At 39.0% G+C, this 27,974-nt stretch overlaps 2 protein-coding genes across 2 annotated transcripts in view; both read right to left on the reverse strand.

Moving 5' to 3' along the window:
- LOC311033902 (uncharacterized protein) overlaps positions 1-27,974 on the reverse strand; it is a 65,328-nt gene that overhangs the window by 24,796 nt on the left and 12,558 nt on the right. The window lies entirely within an intron of this gene.
- Positions 1,412-27,971, reverse strand: LOC311033453 (complement component receptor 1-like protein; the record flags this gene model as incomplete). The annotated part of the gene is made up of 13 exons (XM_084040964.1): positions 27,759-27,971; positions 27,425-27,527; positions 25,906-25,988; positions 25,622-25,801; positions 25,255-25,431; positions 6,646-6,843; positions 6,312-6,411; positions 5,032-5,114; positions 4,748-4,927; positions 3,514-3,774; positions 3,138-3,242; positions 1,776-1,913; positions 1,412-1,569 (listed from the first exon to the last, which is right to left on the reverse strand). The coding sequence occupies exons 3-13, from the start codon at positions 25,928-25,930 to the stop codon at positions 1,412-1,414; spliced, it is 1,605 nt and encodes a 534-aa protein (XP_083897090.1). The 5' UTR covers positions 25,931-25,988; positions 27,425-27,527; positions 27,759-27,971.

Consider the following 27,974-nt stretch of genomic DNA (forward strand, 5'->3'; position numbering starts at 1 on the left):
GTTTACCTTGATTACTGTAAATCACTCAGCATTAAGAGCGTCTGATAAATGTCTACATTGTAAATCATAATATGTATGTTTTTCACTTTTGACGTACTACTTTGTTTTGAACTTGTGCAGCACTTTGGTCGACTATACGGTTATAAAAACATAAATACAATCTGATTCTATTTGATTAACATTCTACAGTGGAGAGAGAAAGAGGGGCTGAACAGTTAAAGAACATAGAGTTTAAAGGTAGGGTAAGTGATGTTATTTTGTTGATAAGTGTTAAATAACTATATTCTGATAGTAATCATTGCTATAGAGTGTTTGTTCAGTAACAGGAGTCTCACTGTCTCTTCAGCTCTTTATTAAACAAAGAATGCATTTCAGGTCAGGATACCAGTTTTATCCAATCAGGAGAGAGGACTCATGCAGGATAAAGTGATGACACAAAGAAACTAGAAAATGTGCTCCTCGGAGCACAAGTCTCCGCCAGCAAATATTGGAATTTATTCCAATATTTGCTCAAGATTGGAACTTTGACGATAGTGTGTACGTCAGATGGCACATTGACTGCATTATTCCTGTCTTACCTCACTTTGAAAGAGACACAGACTCTTTCAAAGTGAAACATCTATTTATAGGCCGCTCATGCGTCTCACTAGCCAATCAGAGCACACTCTTTCAACGTATTGTCACGTGTCACGTGAGGCTTGACCAAAGTTAGCTTGGCCGAGGGGGGGGGGACGAAAAGTGAAAACATAGTCTCCTGGTGGAGACAACAATTATTAGACTACAAAATAGGAATTGTAACACAAGCTGTTAAATAGGTATTTCTGCCCTGATTCTGTTGAACATGTGCAACAACCTGAACAAACACTCTATAGCAATGATTACTATCAGAATATAGTGCTTTAAAGGAGTAGTTCACCCCCAAAAAATACTTATTTTCTATCAATTACACCATGAAGCATTGAATTCATGGTATAACAGAGGACTCTGTTACAACTTCAATATCTTATTAAAGGACTGTATTATTCTGTAGGTACTGCTGGCTCCTGTGACTGTCACAAGTAGTATGGCTGTTTAGGGCTGAGGCGAGCGGCTCAGCCAATTATGGCAACACATGGACATTTTTTTGTTTTTTGTCACACTCCTAAGCTAATAATGTGATGACCGGCGGTCTAGGAGACTCAAAGGAGACTCCTTTGTGTCTCCTACCGGATACATTAGCATCTTTCTGCCCGTCATCAAATTATTGTCTCAGGAATGAGACAAAAACTTAAACATCTCCATGAATTCAAGGCTTCATGGTGTAATTGATTGAAAATAAGTATTTTTTTTGGGTGAACTACTCCTTTACCCTTTTGAAAACGTTTTGTTTTGACCCAAAAAATATCACTTTTCTACCTTTAAAACACAGGAGTTACTGAGTTTCCATGACAACCATGTTGCCGTAAAGCGGGTCTTGTTGTTGTTGTGGAGGAGGGCGGGTCTTCATCTTGTAGTAAATGTAGAATCCAACACTCACCATGAGCAGGACGCACATTACAGCCACATGGAAGTAGAGATACACACCGTGATCTACACACAACACAACACAACACAACACAACACAACACAACACAACACAACACAACACAACACAATTATCATTATCATGTTTATCTACATTTAGAATATCCAATTATTTTTAATCTTTTTTTTGTCATTACGTCAAATATGCTAATTATTTCCTCTCCAAACACATGTCAGCGTGTTGTCACTTCTGTTGTTTCCTACTGACTCACCTGCCAGTGAGGAGCCCCCACCGAGAGGACGCAGAACTTTCGTCCTACTCCTCCGGTTCAACACCCCCCACTGACAGGCTCCGCCCCCAGCCCATAGGAGTACGTTCAACACAGATCCTCCTCTGCCGACTTCCCTCCCTGAACACAGGCTAATTGTTAGGGGTGTCACGATTCACTTACCTCACGATTCGATTCAAAATCGATTCCTAGGGTGCCGATTCGATTAAAATTGCGATTCTGTGATGAATTGATATTCGATTCGATTCTGCGATTTATTGCGATTTTCTACCCCAAATCACTTTGCTTTAATTATACTAGAACATTTTAAAACAATTCTGAACAATATAAACCATGAAAAGTTGAATCATACACTTAAATGCAGCCAGATCATGTCAGTCAGTCTTTCTGACATTGATTTCAGACAAAGTGCCAGTGAAAAAGGTACTAACTTATAAAAATAAAATACATATATATATATATATATATATATATATATATATATATATATATATATATATATATATATATATATATATTTTTTTTTTTTTTTTTTTTTTTTTTTTTATTATTATTAACAAAAAAAACTAAAAAAAAGATTTTTAATATTTTGAATCGATTTTAAAATCGTGGCATTAAGAATCGCGATTTATTCATGAATCGATTTTTTTTTGACAGGCCTACTAATTGTGTTCATATAGACGCTCTGCCTCAGTGGCGTCAGTTCAGCAAATTCTACGGTTTGGCAAGGTTAGGTTAGCCAACTCCCAGAGATTACAATAAGGGACACCTATTCTATTTTCTTTAATAATGCTTTTTTCCCCCCTGGAGCCAAGGTATGGCACCTGCCATATCCAATTGACGCCTCTGCTCAGCCTGCAAGCCAGACGCACCGCCATGGATTTTAACACCTAGACTCTGTGGTGGTGGGCAGGTACTTTACCACTGTGCCACCGAGAGGACATGTTTTAATCATTGATTGATATCTGTGTCACATGGTCTCTATATGACCAACATGAAAGTCAAAAAAATCTTATAAACAATTCTCATGTTCATATCGTTAATGTCGGGCAGTGACGACGATTATCTTTTATCAGTGCTATCGGACACCCTTGATGTCTGTGTGTGGGTTTTACAAATATTTAACCAAGAAGTATTAAAAAGCAGTGCTGACTAAACCTCCATTGTATGTGGGTAAAGTGATGATAATATAATGTATGTGGGTAAAGTGATGTTAATATAAGGACACATTCAAGTATCTGACAATGTATAAAGTCAGCATACCAACTTTGATGAGGCAGTGTTGTGTTGTTCTAAAACACGTTTTCTTTTCCATCTCCTAAAAAGGTAATATTTTGGACTCACTGGGTGGCACAGAGGTGGTGGGTGTCATACAGAAGGTGTCATTGTCAAACACCCATCCTGATATGTGTATCCCGTTGGATAAGGTGCAGTTGATGAATTTGAAGCCTAATAGACAAACATGGAGGACAGATGTAAATGGTGCATTTATTTAGTTAGGATGGTTAAATGCAGAAGAAATTTCTCACCTAGAATTATTATGTGCAAATGCACTCTGACAAATACAAACAAATGGACTAAATTATTATTGTTATTATTGTTATTATTATTATTACCCTTATTATTATTATTATTATTATTATTATTATTATTATTATTACAATTATTATTCATTAAATTCATGTTCATCAGCATCAGTTATAATCATGTTCAGTCTCACCTGGACATGTAGAGATGTCCTGATCAGCAGCATCACTGCTAACACCGTTGTTCACGTCACAGGCCAGGAGTCCAGATGTACCCTGTGTCAGTGTGATGTCCTGTGTGTCATGATGTCCAGAGAGGAGCTGCTTGTCTGTCAGGGTTTGTCCATCCAGAGTCCAGCTGTACTGGACACTGTCCCCTTCACAGGAGCAGGACACCCTCATCTGTCCTTGGGACAGACACTCAGAGGACAGCTTAGGAGGAGACAGGACAGGAGCTGGAGGACACACAGTTAAAACACAGTGACAGACAACACATTAGTTTGGTTTGAAAGTAGATGAGACATTGTCAAACGTAATTTTCTAGCCTAAATATAAATACCTATACCTTGTATCATTCAATTACATCTCCAAAATAGGTACCGTATGTGTTGAGAAAAAGCTGAAGTTGTTTTACAACTTTGTTTCACTAAATCAGAAAAATGTCAACCACAACCAGTTTGCTGTTTAACACAGACTGAAAACAACTGGAGTAGAAGGAAAACCAGGGATAGTCCAATCAATCAATCAGTCTGACGCTGGACAGACAGTTGGCATGTGAAGAAAAACAACAACAGCCCTCAACTGGAGCATTTTGAACAACAATTGAGTACACAATAATACCGTCATTAGAAATCTACACATTTCTTTTTTCCATTTCACATTTCCCCATAGATAATTCTGAATTTGTTTTCAGCAACCTCTGACTAGGCCACATATTTCAAGAAAAAAGGTAAAAATGAAAAATGAAAAATGAAAAAAAAAGAAAAGTGGCGGCTGATATCTAAAATTACATAGTGTCGGTTTAATTTATACTCCATTGTATGACAGTGTTTCCCGCTGAAAATACCAGATCTACAAACTCACATGTCGCATCATGTGAACACTGTATGATGAAGTATAAATCAGGCTATATTTGGTCAATGCCATTGACCGGATCTGTAGGTGGCATTAAGTCAATAAAAGTTTCTCCCGTCTATGTATTTTATGGCAAAAGGGTGGATTTTACACCAAAGGTGGGGTTCTGAGAGTCTTCCAACAACCTACAACCGTCTTTGTTTCCATGAGTAGCGAAAGTACTATTTTCTTTATTTTACTAAAGTGTAGACATCATAAACCTTGTCGATGAGGAAATACTTAAGTCCCTGGCATAGCGTTAAGAGAGAACTCACTAAAGCAATAACTCACTAAAGCAATAACACTGAAACTTACTTATACATGTTGGAGGTGCCGGATGGAACTGCCCATCAGTTTGACAGTCTAACGAACTCTGTCCATTGAGTGTGAAACCCCTGTTACATTTGTATGTCACAACAGCTCCATAATCATAATCGTCATACACTGGACTGAATCTGCCGTTTTCAATGTCAACTGGCTTTCCACATCTAACCACTGTAGAATAAATATAAGACATCAGAATGGAGAAACAAGAAAAAGAAATGGATAAAATACATAATTACTTTACAGTCTTATTTAAGTGTATTTTGATTACTAACCTTGACATCTTCCAAATCTGCCCATCCAGGTCCCATCAGCTCCACAACTTCGTTCATCAGTAACTGCCGGTACCAAATTGTAACTGGGGGAAAACAGGACAAAGACATTAAACACTCCTGTCCTGAGTGTTAATTGAACTGAAATGTATAAATGAACACTGAGACTTTATTTGTACATTCCAGCAGGATTTAGACAAAATGTGCATGCAATTCTACTGTGATGGGAGCATTTATTTCCAACTACCCCACGGTTATTATACTGCCCTACTCAGTAACTACGCAAAGTGTCAAACTGATAAAAATGTCTTTAACCACTTAATCTCTATAGATACTTTGTTTACCGTGTCCCCCAGGGGTCTATAATTGTCACACTAATTTTTTCCTCTCACCAAATCTCTTGCCAAAAATAGTAGATTTACAGGCTCACAACACATCAATGCATGGTGAGCTTGTAGATCTGCTATTTTCATGTTTTTCACTGAATGTGATGGGTTATAGGTATATATTAAGCAATACTGCATACGTATTCATAAGGTAATTGTTTTTCCTCAAAAATCATGATGGCTGATGATTAATAATAACTTTTCCCCCCAATTTAGCTGTTAATGAATTCCTCCCCACACAGCAATGTGTGTTGTCACTGATGTTGTATTATACTGGCTAAAGTTCAGCTATTGCATTTAACCTTTGTAGGACAGCAACATATAACACAACATTTAATGTGAAAAAAAAATCTAATCTAGATTTCTAAATCTAAACATTTTCATTCATTGAACTCACAACTGACAAATACCTCACATACAGTAGGCTTTGTGCATAATTGTAGTCCCAGGTTTTTTCAGAAGGTGGAATACATGTTCTGGTTTGTTTTCCCATAGCTTCATTTGAACTGGAAACACATATTCACATGATTCCAGTTCAAATCTGCTGATGGGCCAATCAAACGAAAATATGGGAAAACGAACCAGAAAAGGGTACTGATATGCTACAGATATGCACAGAGCCTATTACATTTAAAATAAAACTAATAGCCTACAAATCTAATAAAACTAAGCCTATTTTTTAATAACACCCTCTTTTTTTTGCAGTGTGGGGAAGTAGTGTGTACAGCAGATAATTAAAGTATTTTATCATTAGACAAAATGGTATCAAATTTACTTGTTAAGCCTTTTGGGTGAAAGTCCATGGAGCAAAATGTCATTTTAAATATAACCCAGATTGTCAACCATGAACTTCAGAAACAGAAACAAGACTGATGGAAGCGTCAAGTCATCACTAACCCAGTATTGCAGGTTATCACAGCCTTGTCACCAAACTGATTCCCCTCAGGAAAATCTATTCTTCCATTATCCGGTTCCGGAATTGAGCCACAACTTTTCCCTGAAAAAAAGAAAATAATAATAATCTTAGCAGGAGAAAATCCGTTCAAAGTATTTTATATAGTACAGAATATATGGCTGCAAGTGTCATTGGGTGATAAGCTGTGATTAAGAGTCCTTATACATTTCAGAGTTTTCAAACTAAGATAAGAGAGATGATTGGGATGATTACTGAACTTTCTTTTTTATTACAAATAGCAGTCAATGTTTAAGGATAAAAAGTGTAAATATTTACTGTCACATAGAAGTGTCACAACAGCAGGAGTCCAGGTTCCAGCGCTGCATGTTTGTCTCCGATTGCCCCCCTCGATTACATAACCCGTCTCACATTCCCAGGTAGCGGTAGTTCCATCTGGAAACGTCGGTTTGAGGATGTCGGCGCTACTCAAAACTGTGTTTGCAGGTCCAGTTGTGGGTTTGGGACAGTCTTGAGCTATAAAAGAAAAGCGATACGTTGTAAGTTGAAGTGGCAAAGCGTTAAGTTTCACGTCCGACCCGGGATTCAAACCCAGGTCTCACACTGGGTAGAGCAAAACTCTACTGCTCTGTCAAGTAGGGCTGCACAAAATATCCAAAATGTATCGGCATCGCAAAATCAACAAGCATTTTAACAATCCAGGTATAAGCATGTTTTTGTTTGTTGTGCATACAGTAGTCTATTCATTTTCTGGGTTCTATGTTAGCAGCAAAAACCTAAAGGTAGAAAGACATTAAAAGTGTATACTTCAATAGTTGTTGAGAGTCATATCATCATCGCAATATTCCACAATTTTATTTGCATATTTTATGTTTTCCGAAATGTTTTTTGATTGATTACTTTAACACAGATGATACGCGTGAGTGTGCGCGTGCGTGCGTGCGTATGACTGATTCATCCTGTATGTCATTGGTTCTCAAAGTGGGGTCCAGGGACCCCCAGGGGGTCTCCAGCTAAATTAGTTAATAATAATACAGCATCACAATCATTTTAACCTCTTTAACCATATTTAATACTTTGGCTTTTCAGATATATCAGATACATTACATTACATTACATTACAGTCATTTAGCAGACGCTTTTATCCAAAGCGACTTACAATAAGTGCAATCAACAAAGGTAGGGAACGAAAGCTACTAATCACCAGAGGTTATAAGTGCATTTTCTGCAATAACAAGCAGATATATGAGCTTGTAGATCTGCACATTTTTGAAAGATTGTGAACATTTGAGAAATTGTTTTAATATAGTGAATATATATTTTCAAGCAAACATTTTTAATCTTTGGGGGTCCATGCAGCCAAATACATATCATTGTGGGGTCCTTGACATGAAAAAGTTTGAGAACCACTGATATACAGTATACTGTATACACATCTGTATGTCACTCTGTTCAGAACCACTGATATATATACATCTGTATGTCAATCTGTTCAGAACCACTGATATATATACATCTGTATGTCACTCAGTTCAGAACCACTGATATATATACATCTGTATGTCACTCTGTTCAGAACCACTGATATATATACATCTGTATGTCACTCTGTTCAGAACCACTGATATATATACATCTGTATGTCAATCTGTTCAGAACCACTGATATATATACATCTGTATGTCACTCAGTTCAGAACCACTGATATATATACATCTGTATGTCACTCTGTTCAGAACCACTGATATATATACATCTGTATGTCAATCTGTTCAGAACCACTGATATATATACATCTGTATGTCACTCTGTTCAGAACCACTGATATATATATACATCTGTATGTCAATCTGTTCAGAACCACTGATATATATACATCTGTATGTCAATCTGTTCAGAACCACTGATATATATACATCTGTATGTCACTCTGTTCAGAACCACTGATATATATACATCTGTATGTCACTCTGTTCAGAACCACTGATATATATACATCTGTATGTCACTCTGTTCAGAACCACTGATATATATACATCTGTATGTCAATCTGTTCAGAACCACTGATATATATACATCTGTATGTCACTCTGTTCAGAACCACTGATATATATACATCTGTATGTCACTCTGTTCAGAACCACTGATATATATACATCTGTATGTCAAGCTGTTCAGAACCACTGATATATATACATCTGTATGTCACTCTGTTCAGAACCACTGATATATATACATCTGTATGTCACTCTGTTCAGAACCACTGATATATATACATCTGTATGTCACTCTGTTCAGAACCACTGATATATATACATCTGTATGTCAATCTGTTCAGAACCACTGATATATATACATCTGTATGTCACTCTGTTCAGAACCACTGATATATATACATCTGTATGTCACTCTGTTCAGAACCACTGATATATATACATCTGTATGTCAATCTGTTCAGAACCACTGATATATATACATCTGTATGTCACTCTGTTCAGAACCACTGATATATATACATCTGTATGTCAATCTGTTCAGAACCACTGATATATATACATCTGTATGTCAATCTGTTCAGAACCACTGATATATATACATCTGTATGTCACTCTGTTCAGAACCACTGATATATATACATCTGTATGTCACTCTGTTCAGAACCACTGATATATATACATCTGTATGTCACTCTGTTCAGAACCACTGATATATATACATCTGTATGTCACTCTGTTCAGAACCACTGATATATATACATCTGTATGTCACTCTGTTCAGAACCACTGATATATATACATCTGTATGTCACTCAGCATGGATTCAGACCATGTGTCTGCTTTACATCATCCATCAGCCTGTATCAACAGAAGGTATTGTTGATCACTTTGTACTGTACATAATCATGTGATTTAAACACTTTGTACTGTATATAATCATGTGATTTAAACACTTTGTGCTGTATATAATCATGTGATTTAAAATAACAATCTTTAAAGTATTGGAACATTTTGATATTTTCAGACAAATCGTGTGGGTCTTTGACTTGAAACAGTTAATGAACCACTGGCTTACAGTATGTATCATGTGTTTAATGCAGTTCTAACCATAATAGATCTGTATGTGTATAGATGGGATGAGACATTATTATATGATGACTAATAACGTCTGTATAAACACTGTTTATGTCTAAGTAACTGTGTGTGACTGTGGTAAAGACAGGACAGCACTAACAGAGGAAGAGGAGGAGTTATTGTGGTAAAGACGCACAAACAGAGGAAGAAGAGGAGTGAAAAAACAGAAGCTGAGGTTAAGATGTCAGCACTAACTTTATCTGACATCTTTCATCTGTTTATGGTCAGGGCGGTGCAGACCCAATTGCCACTCCAGGCAAGCTTTCTCGGATCCCCCCCCCCCCACACACACACACCCCCATCCCCACCCTCCAGCGTGCGCGTGGAATGTTTGTCCTTTTCTTTTTTTTGCCTTCATAAAATATCAACAGCTACGTATAACAAAAGATAGCACACATTTCTCACCATTCCTCAAAACTGCAGGACTGATGGTGGTTTATTTGGTAGCATTTTGTAGTGTGTGACTGACTGATTAGCTTAACTCTTCAACAATAGGGGAGAGCGGAGGTGAGCTGCGAGTGTCGTCAATTTAACAGCCGCCCGTCTCCCCTCTCCCCTCCCCCATCCCAGTTCAGACAGGCAGTATCACAAGGTTAATTCACTCATGCACACAGAGATGTGACTTGCAAACGACAAAGAAGTGATAGAATACCGATCGCGCAAGTGTCATCATTCATTTCAGAATACTACACCACAAAAAAAGACAAAAATGTTTTGTCGACACTTTTTTGCCGCCTCTCCAAACTGCCGCTCCAGGTGGTCGCATGGGTCGCCTATATGGACGCGACGGCCCTGACCATGGTTATGTCTCTACACTGTCAAATGATTAGTGTTAACTCTACACATGTAACCAAATGGACCCTTAGTGTACAAATGTAACGAAATGGACCCTTAGTGTACAAATGTAACCAAATGGACCCTGAGTGTACACATGTAACCAAATGGACCTTGAGTGTACAAATGTAACCAAATGGACCCTGAGTGTACAAATGTAACCAAATGGACCCTGAGTGTAAAACACCCTGGACAACGCTCCACACGTCCTAGACTCTTCTCCCTTCCCTAAAACAAACAAGACTCTACAATGTCTCTCTGCATCCTATATGTATGTGTTGACCTTGCCTACTCTGGATTCTCTGGATAAAGAGTCTGCTAAATGCCAACATTCTAAACTGTGTAAGCAGTGTTATGGTCACATGGAAATAAACAGCCGTTTGGATATGAATAATATGGCTGTCTGTCCTGCAAATGACTGAGGCTGTTACAATACCCAGACTGGACTTCTGTTAACACACTTCTCATCGGGATCCCAAGCAAGATCCTTCAAAAGCTCCAATAGATCCAGAACAGCACTGCTAGAATCCTGATGATCCTGATGAGTGTGTTAATAGGAGCACATCCTCCTCTCACTGCACTGTCTCCCCATCTCCTCCTCCTTTGAATTACATATATCTATGTCTTTTTATATGCACTGCTGCTCTACTCTTAACACAAGGAACAATGTACAATGTACTAGGTCGATCAATCTGAGCGTTCTCTGTTTCGTGTTTTTACTGTTGTTCTAAGTATGTCATGTCATGGTGAGATCTGTAGAAACTGAATTGCCCCCCGGGGATAAATAAAGTCATCTGAATCTGAATCATTGTGAGCTTGTAGATCTGCTATTTTCAAATGGCTGAAATATAGGCAATAAGATAAGCCTATACTTGAAATTTCTCTGCCTCCTAAATAATAACGAGTCACAACCTGTGTGCGTCCTCAAGTCACATGGTGTCCATGTGGATCTGCTCTGAAACGGCCCCTCCTCCCCGCTCGGGCTGGCAATGAGTTAACACTTGCATGACGGCAGTAAGACCAACTACCACACAGACCAACTACCACACAGACCAACTACCACACAGACCAACTACCACACAGACCAACTACCACACAGACCAACTACCACACAGACCAACTTCACATCAAAATGACAGTTTTTTCCTCAACTCCATTGACCACTGCCTCGCCTCGGGGCTTCACAGGCTCTGACTCCTCCTCCCCCACACAGTGGGGAAACCATTTTAAATATCGTTTCAATCCCACTCACACCTCACATGTTGTCTAGTGCTACGCTTCATGTGGTTTACAGGCAGAGAAATAATGATATAGGCTATATGGGAACGTGAATGGGAATGGTAACCATGAGACCCGATATGTAAAATCTTTATGACAAAAACTTAAAACAGTGAGATCACTGTATTGTGAGCTTGAATTAGGCACATGAACAGGGTTTAGGAAATGGTTACATTTACACTCTTGAGTGAAACATGGATAGCCTAAACATGATTCACTGGTAGACAGAGTAAATAATATGTAGGCCTACTGAAGTTACACAGATTCACTTTTCAAAGTTACATTTATGCCTGCTGTCTGAAGCCGGAGACAGAGACTCTCTGTCCCCAGACCCTATCTCTTTGAAGAGCACGTATGAAACAGCTGATCGCTGTAGCACGGTTCATAAAGTCATAGGTCAAGTTTGTGATATGGACTCAAGGCAGAATGTTTCAAAATTATAAACATTTGATATTTACCATTTGAGTACATATACTACAATTAACCTCCTCCATCAGTGGAATACAGGTATGGACTGAAATTGTAAATTTTTGGAATTGAGCTAAATTAATTTGCCTCAAATTCAGTTTTATTTCTAGGTTTGGCCCTCAGGCCGTACGTTGCCCATATGCTTCCTAAACCGTGTTCATACACAAAGTCAAAATGCATGTGACTTCATAACATTGTCAATGGAGAGTAAAAACATGCACTGTATTTGCTTTCATACGAAACAACTGATCCCTGAGAAATGTGACTGATGAAAGCAAATCACATTTATCTGAATAAATGTGTTTCTTTTTCATAGAATGAAATTAAACAACTTTGTTGACATTAGATATAATAGTGAATATGAATATGATTAGTAGATATAATAGTGAATATGAATATGATTAGTAGATATAATAGTGAATATGAATATGATTAGTAGATATAATAGTGAATATGAATAATGTGTTAAATAGTGAATAAAGCAGCTTCTCACCATGAGACAGTCCAACTGTCATCATCAGTAGAACAAACACAGTCTCCATGTGTTCTGATGGAGAGGAGAGGAGACGAGACGAGACGAGACGAGACGAGAGGAGAGGAGAGGAGAGGAGAGGAGAGGAGAGGAGAGGAGAGCTGGTCAGGTGAAGAGGCAGGTGGAGGTCGTAGGTCAGATTGAGAGGCAGGTGGAGGTCGTAGGTAAGATGGAGAGGCAGGTCGTAGGTCGTAGGTCAGAGGTGGATGTAGAGATGTGTCTCTGTGACGGCTGATAGATTCAACATGAAGACAAACGATCTATAAGACACACCCTCTCTGTGGATCAACCAATCATTACGTTGCAACACAACATTCTGACCAATGATAAAACATGTGGTGTTTGTTGGTCTGTTTAGAGGAAACAGGAAGTGGAACCGCCTTTTATGAAGAAAAAATAAACGCTGTCTGGAGGGTTTTTCTGATGAAAAAGAAGAAGAGGTGGTAGAGGTCACATGACTGACTGAAACAGACTTCAGTATAACTCTATAAATGGAACTTACTGGAACTTACTGTACTGAATAATGAAAACTAAGTTTTAAACTCGTATCTGGAAGTAATACATATTTGGCCAAAACAAAGTAATAAAGTAATAAAGTAATAAAGCTTGTGCAAAAGTATGGCATCGTATCACCTAAAATATATGTCTCTTCCTTTACCATCTTCCAGAGACGAGGCCCCAGGTCTGTGTTTCTCCTCCCCACCTGTCAGCTCTGCTGTCTGGGTACGACTGCTGCTTTGAGTCCCTGGAGCTCACACTGCTGGACCACACCTCACTGTTTCATTATGACATGTTAATAGACCTTTAAGAAAATACAACTCCATGATTAATATAGTGAATACAATGTAATTATTACATAAGACTGTGTTTGTCAACTACATTCTCCTCTCTGCTGACTCCTGTTTCCTCTCCATCCTCTTCCTCCTTGACCTCTCCATCCTCAAGGTATATAAAAAGAAGGTACGGACATCTATGTCATTTTGCAGTTCTGCAGATTGGCTGGGAGCCAAACTGCAGCCGTGGAATACATTGGAGTTAATGAGAGCCAGGTGGACCAGCTTAGAACAAACACTATTTCTGAACGACTGCAACCTTTGTGAAATACTTGGCCCAGGAAAATAAAAGAAGACATATCACTTACTGTTTTCTGCTGTGATGCTTTTCGATGTGTACACTGAATACGTTTATTGAGCTATCTAAAGTAAAAATAAGATAGATACTGCCAAGACAGAAACTAGTGTTGCCATGTCTGCTATTATAAGCGACTTTGGGCTTATTTTTCTGTGAAGTTTCTTGTAAATATTGGTAGTTGTGGGTTGCATTTTTTTGGGGGCTTAGTTGCTTATTTGGGCTTGCATCACAATTTTAAATTTAAATTATTTTAGCCAGTGGTTCTCAAATATTTTCATATCATGAATCCTCAAATTAATATGTATTTGTCCCCTAACCCCCATCTGAAAATGTTTTGTGCCAGGGAGCCCCGTAAAAGACTTGTCGTTAGAATGTTTAAAAAATCTTCCAAATATTCCACATTTTATTTCAAGATTTTTGGAAAATAGCAGATCTACAAGCTCACAACGCGTTGGGAGCTTGTAGATCGGCTATTTTCAATGTATACATTAAATAGGTTTAAAGTGCTCATAATGGCCTAGTGCCCTGGTTGCTTCTTTTGGGCTTGTTTTCCTAGACCTGGTTGCTTATGTCTCTCACTGAATCTGGCAACACTGCCAGAAACGACACATGCCACTGTTTAGATGCCTCAATAACATTATACAGTGTGCACGAAAAACAATGGATTGGAAAACAACCTGTGATATGTCTTCTTTTATATTCCTGAACCCATTAACTGACAAAGGACGCAATCATTCAGATATAGTGTTTGTTCACAAGCTGGTCCAGCTGGATGCCATAGACCTCAAATGTATTTCACCCAACTTCCGCTTCCAGTTGCTCCCAATGGCGTCTGCCCGGCCCATAGGCTGACTATCATAGCCTTGTTCCTCCCTGACCTCTCAATCCTCTTCCTCCCTGACCTTTGACACCATCAACCACTCCATCCTCATCACTCTCCTCCAGTCCTCCCTCCTTGGCATAACTGGCTGACGAGTGTTCCGCCATGTTGCTTTTTTTTAAAACACATTTTTTCCCACAAGTCCTCCTGTGCCAAGTAAGAACCTCCATCCCAAAATGTTTTCCGAATCTGGCGCTACAACAGCCGACTTCACGTTTTGACCTATAACTCTCGAACCGTGGGTCTTACAATCGACATCTTTATTTTCCCTGGAGTCCTTGGATCATGACTTAAGGGCGCGGTCCCACCGCACTTTCATTTAACCTCTGGCAGAATCTGCCAATGCTTTGTCAATGCAAATGCGTGGATTCATGGTCTAGCGCATTTTTTCCATGAATCCACACATTTGCATTGACAAAGCATTGGCAGATTCTGCCCCAGAGGTTAAATGAAAGTGCGGTGGGGCCGTGCCCTAAGCCCCGTTTGTACCAGATTACATTTTCTGCCAGTGCTAGTGTGTTTTCTTCAAAACACACTTTTTGCTACTACTAGATTTTGTCCAAAACTCACAAATCGGTACACGTTATCTGTGGTGTCATGTGATCAAGATGTATCAGTTAGATTTCTCAGATCCCATTCCAGTTGGCTCAAGGGCCCAAACGTCATGGGGCCCAAAGGTCATGGGGTCATCTAGAAAACTGGGCCAATAGACACACTCGGGGGCAGAATGGAAACAATAACCTGCCAGTAACTGATGAGTTAGAGCCTCACGTCTCTACCGTCACACAGTGAACCTGTAACTGATGAGTTAGAGCCTCACGTCTCTACCTTCACACAGTGAACCTGTAACTGATGAGCTAGAGCCTCACGTCTCTACTTTCACACAGTGAACCTGTAACTGATGAGCTAGAGCCTCACGTCTCTACCTTCACACAGTGAACCTGTAACTGATGAGCTAGAGCCTCACGCCTCTACCTTCACACAGTGAACCTGTAACTGATGAGCTAGAGCCTCACGTCTCTACTTTCACACAGTGAACCTGTAACCGATTTTTTTTTCTTTTTACATGAAATAACATTACACATTAATCCTCACACCACAATCCCTATAACTCATACCCAATACAAATAATTATAAAAGAATAAATGTTGATTCTGGGTATTCACCCCCACCCAATAATAGCAGCACAGGCCATTACGATAAGACAGAGACGTATGCGAAATAATAACAGTCCAGGATGCAACAGTAGGATGATAAGACATTGATGATAATAATAATAATAGTCCAGGATGCTACAGTAGGATGATAAGACATTGATGATAATAATAATAATAGTCCAGGATGCTACAGTAGGATGATAAGACATTGATGATAATAATAATAACAGTCCAGGATGCTACAGTAGGATGATAAGACAGAGAACAGTGAGAAAGCAGAAGTTATTTCTATAGATGATGATAATAACTCTGATGTTGACATTATGCTGTTTCATGCTGTGGGTAAATTTCTTCACGGCTGAATTGACGTAAAAAGTACCAAGTGTGATAATAGTGTGAAACACAAAGCAGAATTATCTGCTGACATAGAATATGTGGCTGAAAGTTGAGAATATTGGCATACTTATTATTGTACGTATACAGTGGCGTATTAACTGTAGAGGCAAGGGTGGCGGCCGCCACCCCAAGTGTGATCTCGCCTCCCCTAGAAAAACACTGACGGAAAAAAAACGAGAAGAAGGAAAAAACACCAACCCAGACAAGAATAGTGGTCAGTGGGCTGCTCGTCCATTCACGGGCAGGCAGCCACTCACCACCCTATCCATTCAGTAGAGCGGACAGTTTTGTAGTGTTGTTGGTTGTTTTTGCCCCCCCAAAAAAAAATCATTCCTGGAAAGGCCACTGTACGTATACATATTTATTCAATTTGAAAAATTATGCAGATATCCAATTTATTCTACTTTGTCTATAAAGGCTGTACATGTAAGCTTTGTTATGATATTTTGCAATTAAAAAACATTAGTAAACAGTATGTATGTAATCAACCTCCTTGGCATTCACAATTAGCATTTAGAAGTGTGAGGTTTCCCCCTACTGGCTGTTAAAGGTACTTTATCTCTGACCAAAAGGTTTTTCAAAGAAGTACTTCTTGACTCCCAAATGGAGCAGGACAGCAGATTGGCACAGAAAATACATCCAAGGCACTCCGTCTATGATGAAAAACATAATTAGTGATTTATTTTCAGCGAGGTAACATGTTGTCTAATCAGTCACACCTAAATACCAGCCATGGGTGACATTACAATCATGTCAATTATTATGTCATCATGTCATTTGAATAAATATCCAATGCCCAAATAAAATCACAAAGACAATACCCAAGTAGTGACCATACCAGTAAATAAAAATAAAAACTCACTATTAGTGATGGTGGTTCATTCATGAATCTTTGTTCTTCATTGTAATCAGTTGTAAACAACACAACAGCTATTACATTTATTTTTACACCATATTGACATTTTATCCGATTACAGATGAATTGCTTTGTTTGTAAAAGTTAACAGGTTGGGTGTGAAGTTGAATGTCTTTCCACAGAATATAACTCCAGTATGTCTGTTAAAGCATGTCGGTTCATATAGTTGTTAATTCAAACTCCATGCAGGATGACATTATGACAATGATGACTGGACTAAAGGTGGAAAATATAACAATAACAGTCAATAAACACAAACAAACTTAAGGCATGAATATTTACCAACTCAATAGACTCAAGAAAGGAAACATGACTTACTTAATAATGCATCAGGTAGATGAACACAGTTCAACCTCCTCACCACAGACACAATACATCTGAGGTCTCTACCATCAGGTGTTCCCTGTTAGCCTGAGACCAGACCCCACCCACCAATAAGTGAAGATACTAGTAGGCTCTATGGCGACATTACAAAGTCTAAACCAGTTGTGCTATAAACACGCCCCCTTCTGTGGCCAACGCGGAAGTGCCTTTTTCAAACAACCGCGGACTATTTCTTTTCGCCGATAAAGTATAGTTTTGGACCATGACGGAGGCGCGCCGACTCAGCAGACCTTGAGGCCGAGGAGACGCGCCCGAGCGCCTCCAGGCGCGAGTGCCCGCGTCGACCGGCCAATGGTCTGCTAGTCGACTCAGCGCCGTTCGAGTTATGTACCGATAGGGACAGAATAGTAAATAATGTTTTGGTGAGAGCGTTTGCCCCAACTGTCACTCAAAGTGGCTACTGGCCAATCACAGCGCGTCCTTGCACAAGCGTTTTGGCCAATCATGCACAACTGGTTTAGACTATGGAGTCACGCGGCTCTATGCACAGCAGACATATTGTAAAGCAACTGGGCCTCTTCCTTACTTCCTTCACAGGTTGTTACCAATGACACTAATGAAGGCTCTGTTCCATTCTGGTCAAACAGAGTCAGGGTGTTGACTCACTGGAAACACTCTGCTACACCAGTGGGTCTCAAAGGCTTTTAAGCACATTTGAGTGCATGCTGATATGTTCCGTTTTCTTCTATTCTACAATTATATAAAATAGGATTTAAATGACAGTAATATCTGTATCATATCTTTAGAGCAGTGGTTCTCAAAGTGTGGTCTGGGGACCCGGACGGGTCCTTGAGGGAGTCCCAGGGGGTCCACAGCAAAACAAGGAACAGTTTAACCACTTTAATCCTATATTATACTTTGTTTGGGATAGCTGATATACAAGATCACAAAGCATCTAATTACTGCTCGTTTTGAACGTGTATAGATCGGCTTAAAAAAATTGAAAAATACAAAAAACCTTTGCAGAAATAATTTTCAGGTGGGGGTCTGCAGCCAAATGTATGTCAATGTGGGGGTCGTTGACATGAACATGAGAACCACAGCTTTAGGGTATGTAAATTACAATCCAACCCGAACAGACCTGGTTGAGCTGAAGCCCAAGCCCCATACCCACCCCATAGACCCCCAACCCCATATCCCTGACAGCCGCCACAACCCCATTTTCCCGTCCCCTTCCTACCTGAAAGCCCCCCTATACCCACCAGTCCTACCCCCCACACAGCCCCCTACCACCCCCCTTGCACCACCTTATCACCCACCCCTACCCTTATTTCCACCCCATTACGTACCAAGCAGCTGCTACCTTAAAGCCCCCCCATACTCAGCCCCAGCTGTCAGTAATAAAATTGGTTTTAAATCCACTACTAACACTACTCCTGAACATGAAATCTGGATAACATTTTGCAGTGCTTATGTCAGCTAATTTACATTGATTGCAGGTCCTCACTGGGACACACCTTTGATTGATTGAATACTTTATTATAAGTTTGCAACAAAAAAAAGCACATTTAAGTACAGTTCACCTGTATAGGACTACACCTATAGTTAGGCCTACTCTGTGTCTTTGTTTATCACACCCTGAAGAAGGTGCAAGCCGACACACAGTGTTTTTTTAATGTCTGTTGCCCAAATTTAATAAAGGCCTTTTACCTACAAAATCCATCTTGAGCGCCTGGGCCTGGATTTTTAATGCTTTTTTTAAACATATTTTTTCCTGCACAGAACTGTTTCTGCATTTTAAAAGGTATAAACCTAGTCTAAACCTTTAAAAGACTAAACCTTTTTGATAAAAACTATGCCCTCACGTGATATTAATGTTGTTTAACTAATGTGTGGCTTTGGCATATTTTATACAAATATTTTAGCCTGATTGTAGCACTTGCACAAATGTAAAGTGCATTATAAATCAGATGCATCATTACTAATGAGTGAATGTTTTCAAACCAAATGCTCAACAGATAAATGATGCAAAAGCAAGATCTCATAACAAAGCTCACATGCACAGTCTTCACTGACAAAGTAAAATAAATGTAATTAAAAATATCTGCATGAATTTAAAAACAGGATGAAATGAGTTACACTTATATGTTTATGCCAATATCAGCTCAACTTTCAGACACACATTTTAAAGCACCACTATGTAACTTTTTAATACAATATAACTTCTATAATCTGTATGGTAGAGTATGTTAATAATATAACTTATATACTATGTATAGTAGAGTATGTTAATAATATAACTTATATAATATGTATAGTAGAGTATGTTAATAATATATCTTATATAATTGGGGCGGTGGTATTTTGTCTCCCCGCTCTTCCATTGAGACATTTAGATGGTGTCAAAGGTCATGTCTCACCTAGACACAGGATTTTGACCTGATGGTCAGGATTCAATTTATCCCCTGAGCAAGCAGACAGGCTCTATTAGCTCAATGGTAAATATTTCAGCACTTGCTCAGGAAACCGGGTTCAAATCAGGGGTAGAAGGAGAAAGTTACAAAGTGCAGCTTTAATGTTTTTAAATTATTTGTTTGCTTTGTCATGCTTTATACAAATATGTTACCCTGATTGTAGAACTTTGAGATGTATTTCAAATGTAAAGTGCATTATAAATACAACTCATTATTACTATGTCAAACAAAATGCTCAACAGATAAATGATGAAAAATATATTAAAGGTTTTTATTGCAAAAGCTAAATCTCATAACAAAGCTCACAGCCTTCATTGGCAAGTTAAATATATTTAAGTAAAATATCAGCATATCTAAGTAGAATATCTGAATTTAAAAACAGGATGAAAATGAATGACACTAATGATGCCAATACAGTCTCAACTTTAAGCCACACATTTTAAATGAACAAAGAATTGTGCTTCTCTAGTATTAATCCTCCAGCTTGTTTCTATGTCAGCTCAACTGTTAAAAAGCCACAGCATGAAACTGTTAAATGTCAGCGTCTGTCCACTACATCTCAGAGACAACACGCAAAAAAAAAAAAAAAATCACATGCTCTTGTTTTGTCTTTATTCCTAATAATAATAACAATAAAACAATTTGAATACACTCGGGGTGTATACTTGAAGATTATTTTCTAACCTTGATTTTACAGAATTATAGGTATGACCCGCAGGGCTCAACCCGCCCCGCGCTATAGATTTTTTTATGGGTTCGCGGCGAGAGAGAGATATTTGGTTGTTTTATGTTGTGTTTACACACATACATTATTAGCCCGTAGGTCGTAGCCTTGACCACTGTCATCTGTCTAAATAACAGGTTCATGTGTTGACCTGACATCCTATAGTTTCTATATAGTTTTAATGTACAGTTTATTTATTGATATTATAATGTTTAGACTGATGATAGGTTCTTGGTTTACCTACAGTATGAATGATCCTAGATTACTGACACATTAACACTGTCTCTATGCATATAATGTATTACCTTGTGTTTACCTTGATTACTGTAAATCACTCAGTATTAAGAGCGTCTGATAAATGTCTACATTGTAAATCATAATATGTATGTTTTTCACTTTTGACGTACAGTACTGCTTTGTTTTGAACTTGTGCAGAACTTTGGTCGACTATACGGTTATAAAAACATAAATACAATCTGATTCTATTTGATTCACAGTCTAAAGTGGAGAGAGAAAGAGAGGCTGAACAGTTAAAGAGCATAGAGTTTAAAGGTAGGGTAAGTGATATTACTTTGTTAAAATAAGTGTTAAATAAATAACTATATATTCTGATAGTAATCATTGCTATAGAGTGTTTGTTCAGTAACAGGAGTCTCACTGTCTCTTCAGCTCTTTAGTAAACAGAAAATGCATTTTCAGGTCAGGATACCAATTTCATCCAATCAGGAGAGAGAAGTCAAACAGGATAAACAAGTCAAATTGTAAGTGATGACATAAATAAATGAGCAGACTAAATAGGAACTGGAACACTTATCAAAATGAAGCTGATAAATAGGTACTTCTACCCTGATTTGGTTGAAAATGTGCAACAACCTGAACATCTGTTTATTAAAGAGCTGGATAAATGGGGGGGGGGGGGCTGTTACTGAACAAACACTCTATAGCAATGATTACAATCAGAATATAGTGCTTTAAAGGAGTAGTTCACCCCCAAAAAATATTATTTTCTATCAATTTATTTTCTATCAAGCCTTCATGGCGTGAATAAGATTATGTCTCATTCTTAAGACAATAATGTGATGAGCGGGTGGCTGTTCAGTAGGAGACTCTTTAAGTAGTTTCTGCCGGTCATCATTATTGTCTCAGGAATGAGACAAAAACATAAACATTCCATGAATTCAAGGCTTCATGGTGTAATTGATAGAAAATTTCAACAACAACAAAAAACATTTTGTTTTGACAAAATAATATCACTTTTCTACCTTTAAAACACAGGAGTTACTGGGTTTCCATGACAACCATGTTGCCGTAAAGCGGGTCTTGTTGTTGTGGAGGAGGGCGGGTCTTCATCTTGTAGTAAATGTAGAATCCAACACACACCATGAGCAGGACGCACATTTCAGCCACTTTGAAGTAGAGATACACACCGTGATCTACACACAACACAACACAACACAACACAACACAACACAACACAACACAACACAACACAACACAACACAACACAACACAACAAATACATTTTACACAATCATTATTATATGTTTATCTACATTTAGAATTTATTTTTACTCCTTTTTTTTTGTCCTTTGTGTGTTGTCACTGCTTATGTTTCCTAGTGGCTCACCTGCCAGTGAGGAGCCTCCACCGGGAGGACGTAGCACCTTCGCCCTACTCCTCCGGTTCAACACCCCCCACTGACAGGCTCCGCCCCCAGCCCATGGGAGTACGTTCAACACAGATCCTCCTCTGCCGGCTTCCCTTCCTGAACACAGGCTAAATGGGTTCATATAGACACTCTGCCTCAGTGGTGTCAGTTCAGCAAACGCTAAGGTATGGCAAAGTTAGGTTTGCCAACTCCCAGAGATTACAATAAGGGACACCTATCCTATTTTCTTTAATAATGCCTTTTTCTTTCTTTCCCTGGAGCCAAGGTATGGCACCTGCCATACCTTGCCATATCCAATTGATGCCTCTGCTCGGCCTGCAAGCCAGACGCACTGCCATGGATGTGAACACCTAGACTCTGTGGGGGTGGACAGGTTCTTTACCACTGTGACACCTAGACTCTGTGGTGGTGGACAGGTACTTTACCACTGTGACACCTAGACTCTGTGGTGGTGGACAGGTACTTTACCACTGTGACACCTAGACTCTGTGGTGGTGGACAGGTTCTTTACCACTGTGACACCTAGACTCTGTGGTGGTGGACAGGTTCTTTAACACTGTGACACCTAGACTCTGTGGTGGTGGACAGGCTCTTTACCACTGTGACACCTAGACTCTGTGGTGGTGGACAGGCTCTTTACCACTGTGACACCTAGACTCTGTGGTGGTGGACAGGCTCTTTACCACTGTGACACCTAGACTCTGTGGTGGTGGACAGGCTCTTTACCACTGTGACACCTAGACTCTGTGGTGGTGGACAGGCTCTTTACCACTGTGACACCTAGACTCTGTGGTGGTGGACAGGCTCTTTACCACTGTGACACCTAGACTCTGTGGTGGTGGACAGGCTCTTTACCACTGTGACACCTAGACTCTGTGGTGGTGGACAGGCTCTTTACCACTGTGACACCTAGACTCTGTGGTGGTGGACAGGCTCTTTACCACTGTGACACCTAGACTCTGTGGTGGTGGACAGGCTCTTTACCACTGTGACACCTAGACTCTGTGGTGGTGGACAGGTTCTTTACCACTGTGACACCTAGACTCTGTGGTGGTGGACAGGCACTTTACCACTGTGACACCGAGAGGACATGTTTTAATCATTGATTGATAACCATGAGAAGTATTAAAAAGCAGTTCTGACTAAACCTCCATTGTATGTGGGTAAAGTGATGATAATATAATGTATGTGGGTAAAGTGATGATAATATAATGTATGTGGGTAAAGTGATGATAATATAATGTATGTGGGTAAAGTGATGTTAATATAAGGACACATTCAAGTATCTGACAATGTATAAAGTCAGCATACCAACTGTAATGAGGCAGTGTTGTGTTGTTCTAAAACACGTTTTTTTTTTTCATCTCCTAAAAAGGTAATATTTTGGACTCACTGGGTGGGACAGAGGTGGTAGGTGTCATACAGAAGGTGTCATTGTCAAACACCCATCCTGATATGTGTATCCCGTTGGATAAGGTGCAGTTGATGAATTTGAAGCCTAATAGACAAACATGGAGGACAGATGTAAATGTAAATGGTGCATTTATTTAGTTAGGATGGTTAAATACAGAAGAAATTTCTCACCTATAATTATTATGTGCAAATGCACTCTGACAAATACAAACAAATGGACTAAATTATTATTGTTATTGTTATTATTATTATTATTATTATTATTATTATTATTATTACTATTATTATTATTATTATTACCCTTATTATTATTATTATTATTATTACAATTATTATTCATTAAATTCATGTTCATCAGCATCAGTTATAATCATGTTCAGTCTCACCTGGACAAGGTGAGATGTCCTGATCAGCAACATCTCTGCTAACACCGTTGTTCACATCACAGATCAGGATTCCAGATGAACCCAGAGTCAGTGTGATGTTCTGTGTGTCATGATGTCCAGAGAGGAGCTGCTTGTCTGTCAGGGTTTGTCCATCCAGAGTCCAGCTGTACTGGACACTGTCCCCTTCACAGGAGCAGGACACCCTCATCTGTCCTTGGGACAGACACTCAGAGGACAGCTTAGGAGGAGACAGGACAGGAGCTGGAGGACACACAGTTAAAACACAGTGACAGACAACACATTAGTTTGGTTTGAAAGTATATGAGACATTGTCAAACGTATTTTTCTAGCCTAAATATGAATACCTATACCTTGTATCATTCAATTACATCTCCAAAATAGGTACCGTATGTGTTGAGAAAAAGCTGAAGTTGTTTTACAACTTTGTTTCACTAAATCAGAAAAATGTCAACCACAACCAGTTTGCTGTTTAACACAGACTGAACACAACTGGAGTAGAAGGAAAACCAGGGATAGTCCAATCAATCAATCATTACCTGATGACGCTGGACAGACAGTTGGCATGTGAAGAAAAACAACAACAACCCTCAACTGGAGCATTTTGAACAACAATTGAGTACACAATAATACCGTCATTAGAAATCTACACATTTCTTTTTTCCATTTCACATTTCCCCATAGATAATTCAGAATTTGTTTTCAGCAACCTCTGACTAGGCCACATATTTCAAGAAAAAAGGTAAAAATGTAAATGAAAAGTGGCCGCTGATATCCAACATTACATAGTGTCGGTTTAATTTATACTCCATTGTATGACAGTGTTTCCCGCTGAAAATACCAGATCTACAAACTCACATGTCGCATCATGTGAACACTGTATGATGAAGTATAAATCAGGCTATATTTGGTCAATGCCATTGACCGGATCTGTAGATGGCAGTAAGTCAATAAAAGTTTCTCCCGTCTATATATTTTATGGCAAAAGGGTGGATTTTACACCAAAGGTGGGGTTCTGAGAGTCTTCCAACAACCTACAACTGTCTTTGTTTCCATGAGTAGCGAAAGTACTATTTTCTTTATTTTACTAAAGTGTAGACATCATAAACCTTGTCGATGAGGAAATACTTAAGTCCCTGGCATAGCGTTAAGAGAGAACTCGCTAAAGCAATGGACCAGAGCTACATTAGCCATACCTTTGCATTGTGGAAGTGGAGGTGACCACCCACTAATTTCACATGTCACACTGGGTGAACCGACCATCTCGAATCCATCATCGCACTTGTATGTCAGATGATGCTTATATCCATAAGGGGGTGGAGGACCCTCAAACCGATTCAGATTTGGGACATTAGGCGTTTCACATTTGACCACTGTGAGAACAAAGACAAACAATTTTAAGATGGGCTGAAAAATATGGGACACGTTGACAGTAATGGTTATCAAAATTAGAAGGCTTTATATATAATAATTATAATAATTCCATCTAATAATTGTTTGAGGAAGGGTTGAAAATATTGAACAAATGTTTGAGGAATGGTTGAAAATAACACTGAAACTTACTTATACATGTTGGAGGTGCCGGATGGAACTGCTCATCAGCTTGACAGTCTAACGAACTCTGTCCATTGAGTGTGAAACCCTTGTAACATCTGTATGTCACAACAGCTCCATAATCATAATCGTCATTCACTGGACTGAATCTGCCGTTTTCAATGTCAACTGGCTTTCCACATTTAACCACTGTAGAATAAATATAAGACATCAGAATGGAGAAACGAGAAAAAGAAATGGAGAAAATACATAATTACTTTACGGTCTTATTTAAGTGTATTTTGATTACCAACCTTCACATCTTCCAAATCTGCCCATCCAGGTCCCATCAGCTCCACAACTTCGTTCATCACTAACTGCCGGTACCAAATTGTAACTGGGGGAAAACAGGACAAAGACATTAAACACTCCTGTCCTGAGTGTTAATTAAACTGAAATGTATAAATGAACACTGAGACTTTATTTGTACATTCCAGCAGGATTTAGACAAAATGTGCATGCAATTCTACGGTGAATTTATTTCCAACTACCCCACGGTTATTATACTGCCCTACGCAGTAACTACGCAAAGTGTCAAACTGACAAAAATGTCTTTAACCACTTAATCTCTATAGATACTTTGTTTACCGTGTCCCCCAGGGGTCTATAATTGTCACACTAATTTTTTCCTCTCACCAAATCTCTTGCCAAAAACAGTAGATTTACAGGCTCACAACACATCAATGCATGGTGAGCTTGTAGATCTGCTATTTTCATGTTTTTCACTTAATGTGATGGGTTATAAGTATATATTAAGCAATAATGCATACGTATTCATAAGGTAATTGTTTCTCCCCAAAAATCATGATGGCTGATACCTCTGACCTTAATAATAACTTTTCCCCCCAATTTAGCTGTTAATGAATTCCTCCCCACACAGCAATGTGTGTTGTCACTGATGTTGTATTATACTGGCTCACCAGCCAGCGAGGAGCCCCCAACGGGACCCGGGAGAGCCTTTGTCCTACTCCTCCGCCCAAACTCCCTGCTGACAAATATCACCCTCCCCACCCAGTTCCCTCCCCAAAACACGGTTGTGTTCGTATAGACACTTGACAAAACCGGATGCACCGCGGTGGATTCGAACCCCCAGACTCTGCGTGGTAGGCAGGCACTTTACCACTGCGCCACCCGAGTGCCCTAATAACTTCATTTTGACCAAAAATTCAGCTGTTGCATTTAACCTTTGTAGGACAGCAACAAATAACACAACATTTAATGTGAAAAAAAATCTAATCTAGATTTCTAAATCTAAACATTTTCATTCATTGAACTCACCACTGACAAATACCTCACATACAGTAGGCTTTGTGCATAATTGTAGTCCCAGGTTTTTTCAGAAGGTGGAATACATGTTCTGGTTTGTTTTCCCATAGCTTCATTTGAACTGGAAACACATATTCACATGATTCCAGTTCAAATCTGCTGATGGGCCAATCAAACGAAAATATGGGAAAACGAACCAGAAAAGGGTACTGATATGCTACAGATATGCACAGAGCCTATTACATTTAAAATAAAACTAATACAAATCTAATAAAACTAAGCCTATTTTTTAATAACACCCTCTTTTTTTTGCAGTGTGGGGAAGTAGTGTGTACAGCAGATAATGAAAGTATTTTATCATTAGACAAAATGGTATCAAATTTACTTGTTAAGCCTTTTGGGTGAAAGTCCATGGAGCAAAATGTCATTTTAAATATAACCCAGATTGTCAACCATGAACTTCAGAAACAGAAACAAGACTGATGGAAGCGTCAAGTCATCACTAACCCAGTATTGCAGGTTATCACAGCCTTGTCACCAAACAATTGATTCCCCTCAGGAAAATCTATTCTTCCATTATCCGGTTCCGGAATTGAGCCACAACTTTTCCCTGAAAAAAAGAAAATAATAATAATCTTAGCAGGAGAAAATCCGTTCAAAATATTATATATAGTACAGAATATATGGCTGCAAGTGTCATTGGGTGATAAGCTGTGATTAAGAGTCCTTATACATTTCAGAGTTTTCAAACTAAGATAAGAGAGATGATTGGGATTACTGAACTTTCTTTTTTATTACAAATAGCAGTCAATGTTTAAGGATAAAAAGTGTAAATATTTACTGTCACATAGAAGTGTCACAACAGCAGGAGTCCAGGTTCCAGCACTGCATGTTTGTCTCCGATTGCCCCCATCGATTACATAGCCCGTCTCACATTCCCAGGTAGCGGTAGTTCCATCTGGAAACGTCGGTTTGAGGATGTCGGCGCTACTCAAAACTGTGTTTGCAGGTCCAGTTGTGGGTTTGGGACAGTCTTGAGCTATAAAAGAAAAGCGAT

This window comes from Gymnoscopelus microlampas (assembly GCF_963454915.1).
Source record: "Gymnoscopelus microlampas genome assembly, chromosome: 18".
Classification (NCBI taxonomy): domain Eukaryota; kingdom Metazoa; phylum Chordata; class Actinopteri; order Myctophiformes; family Myctophidae; genus Gymnoscopelus; species Gymnoscopelus microlampas.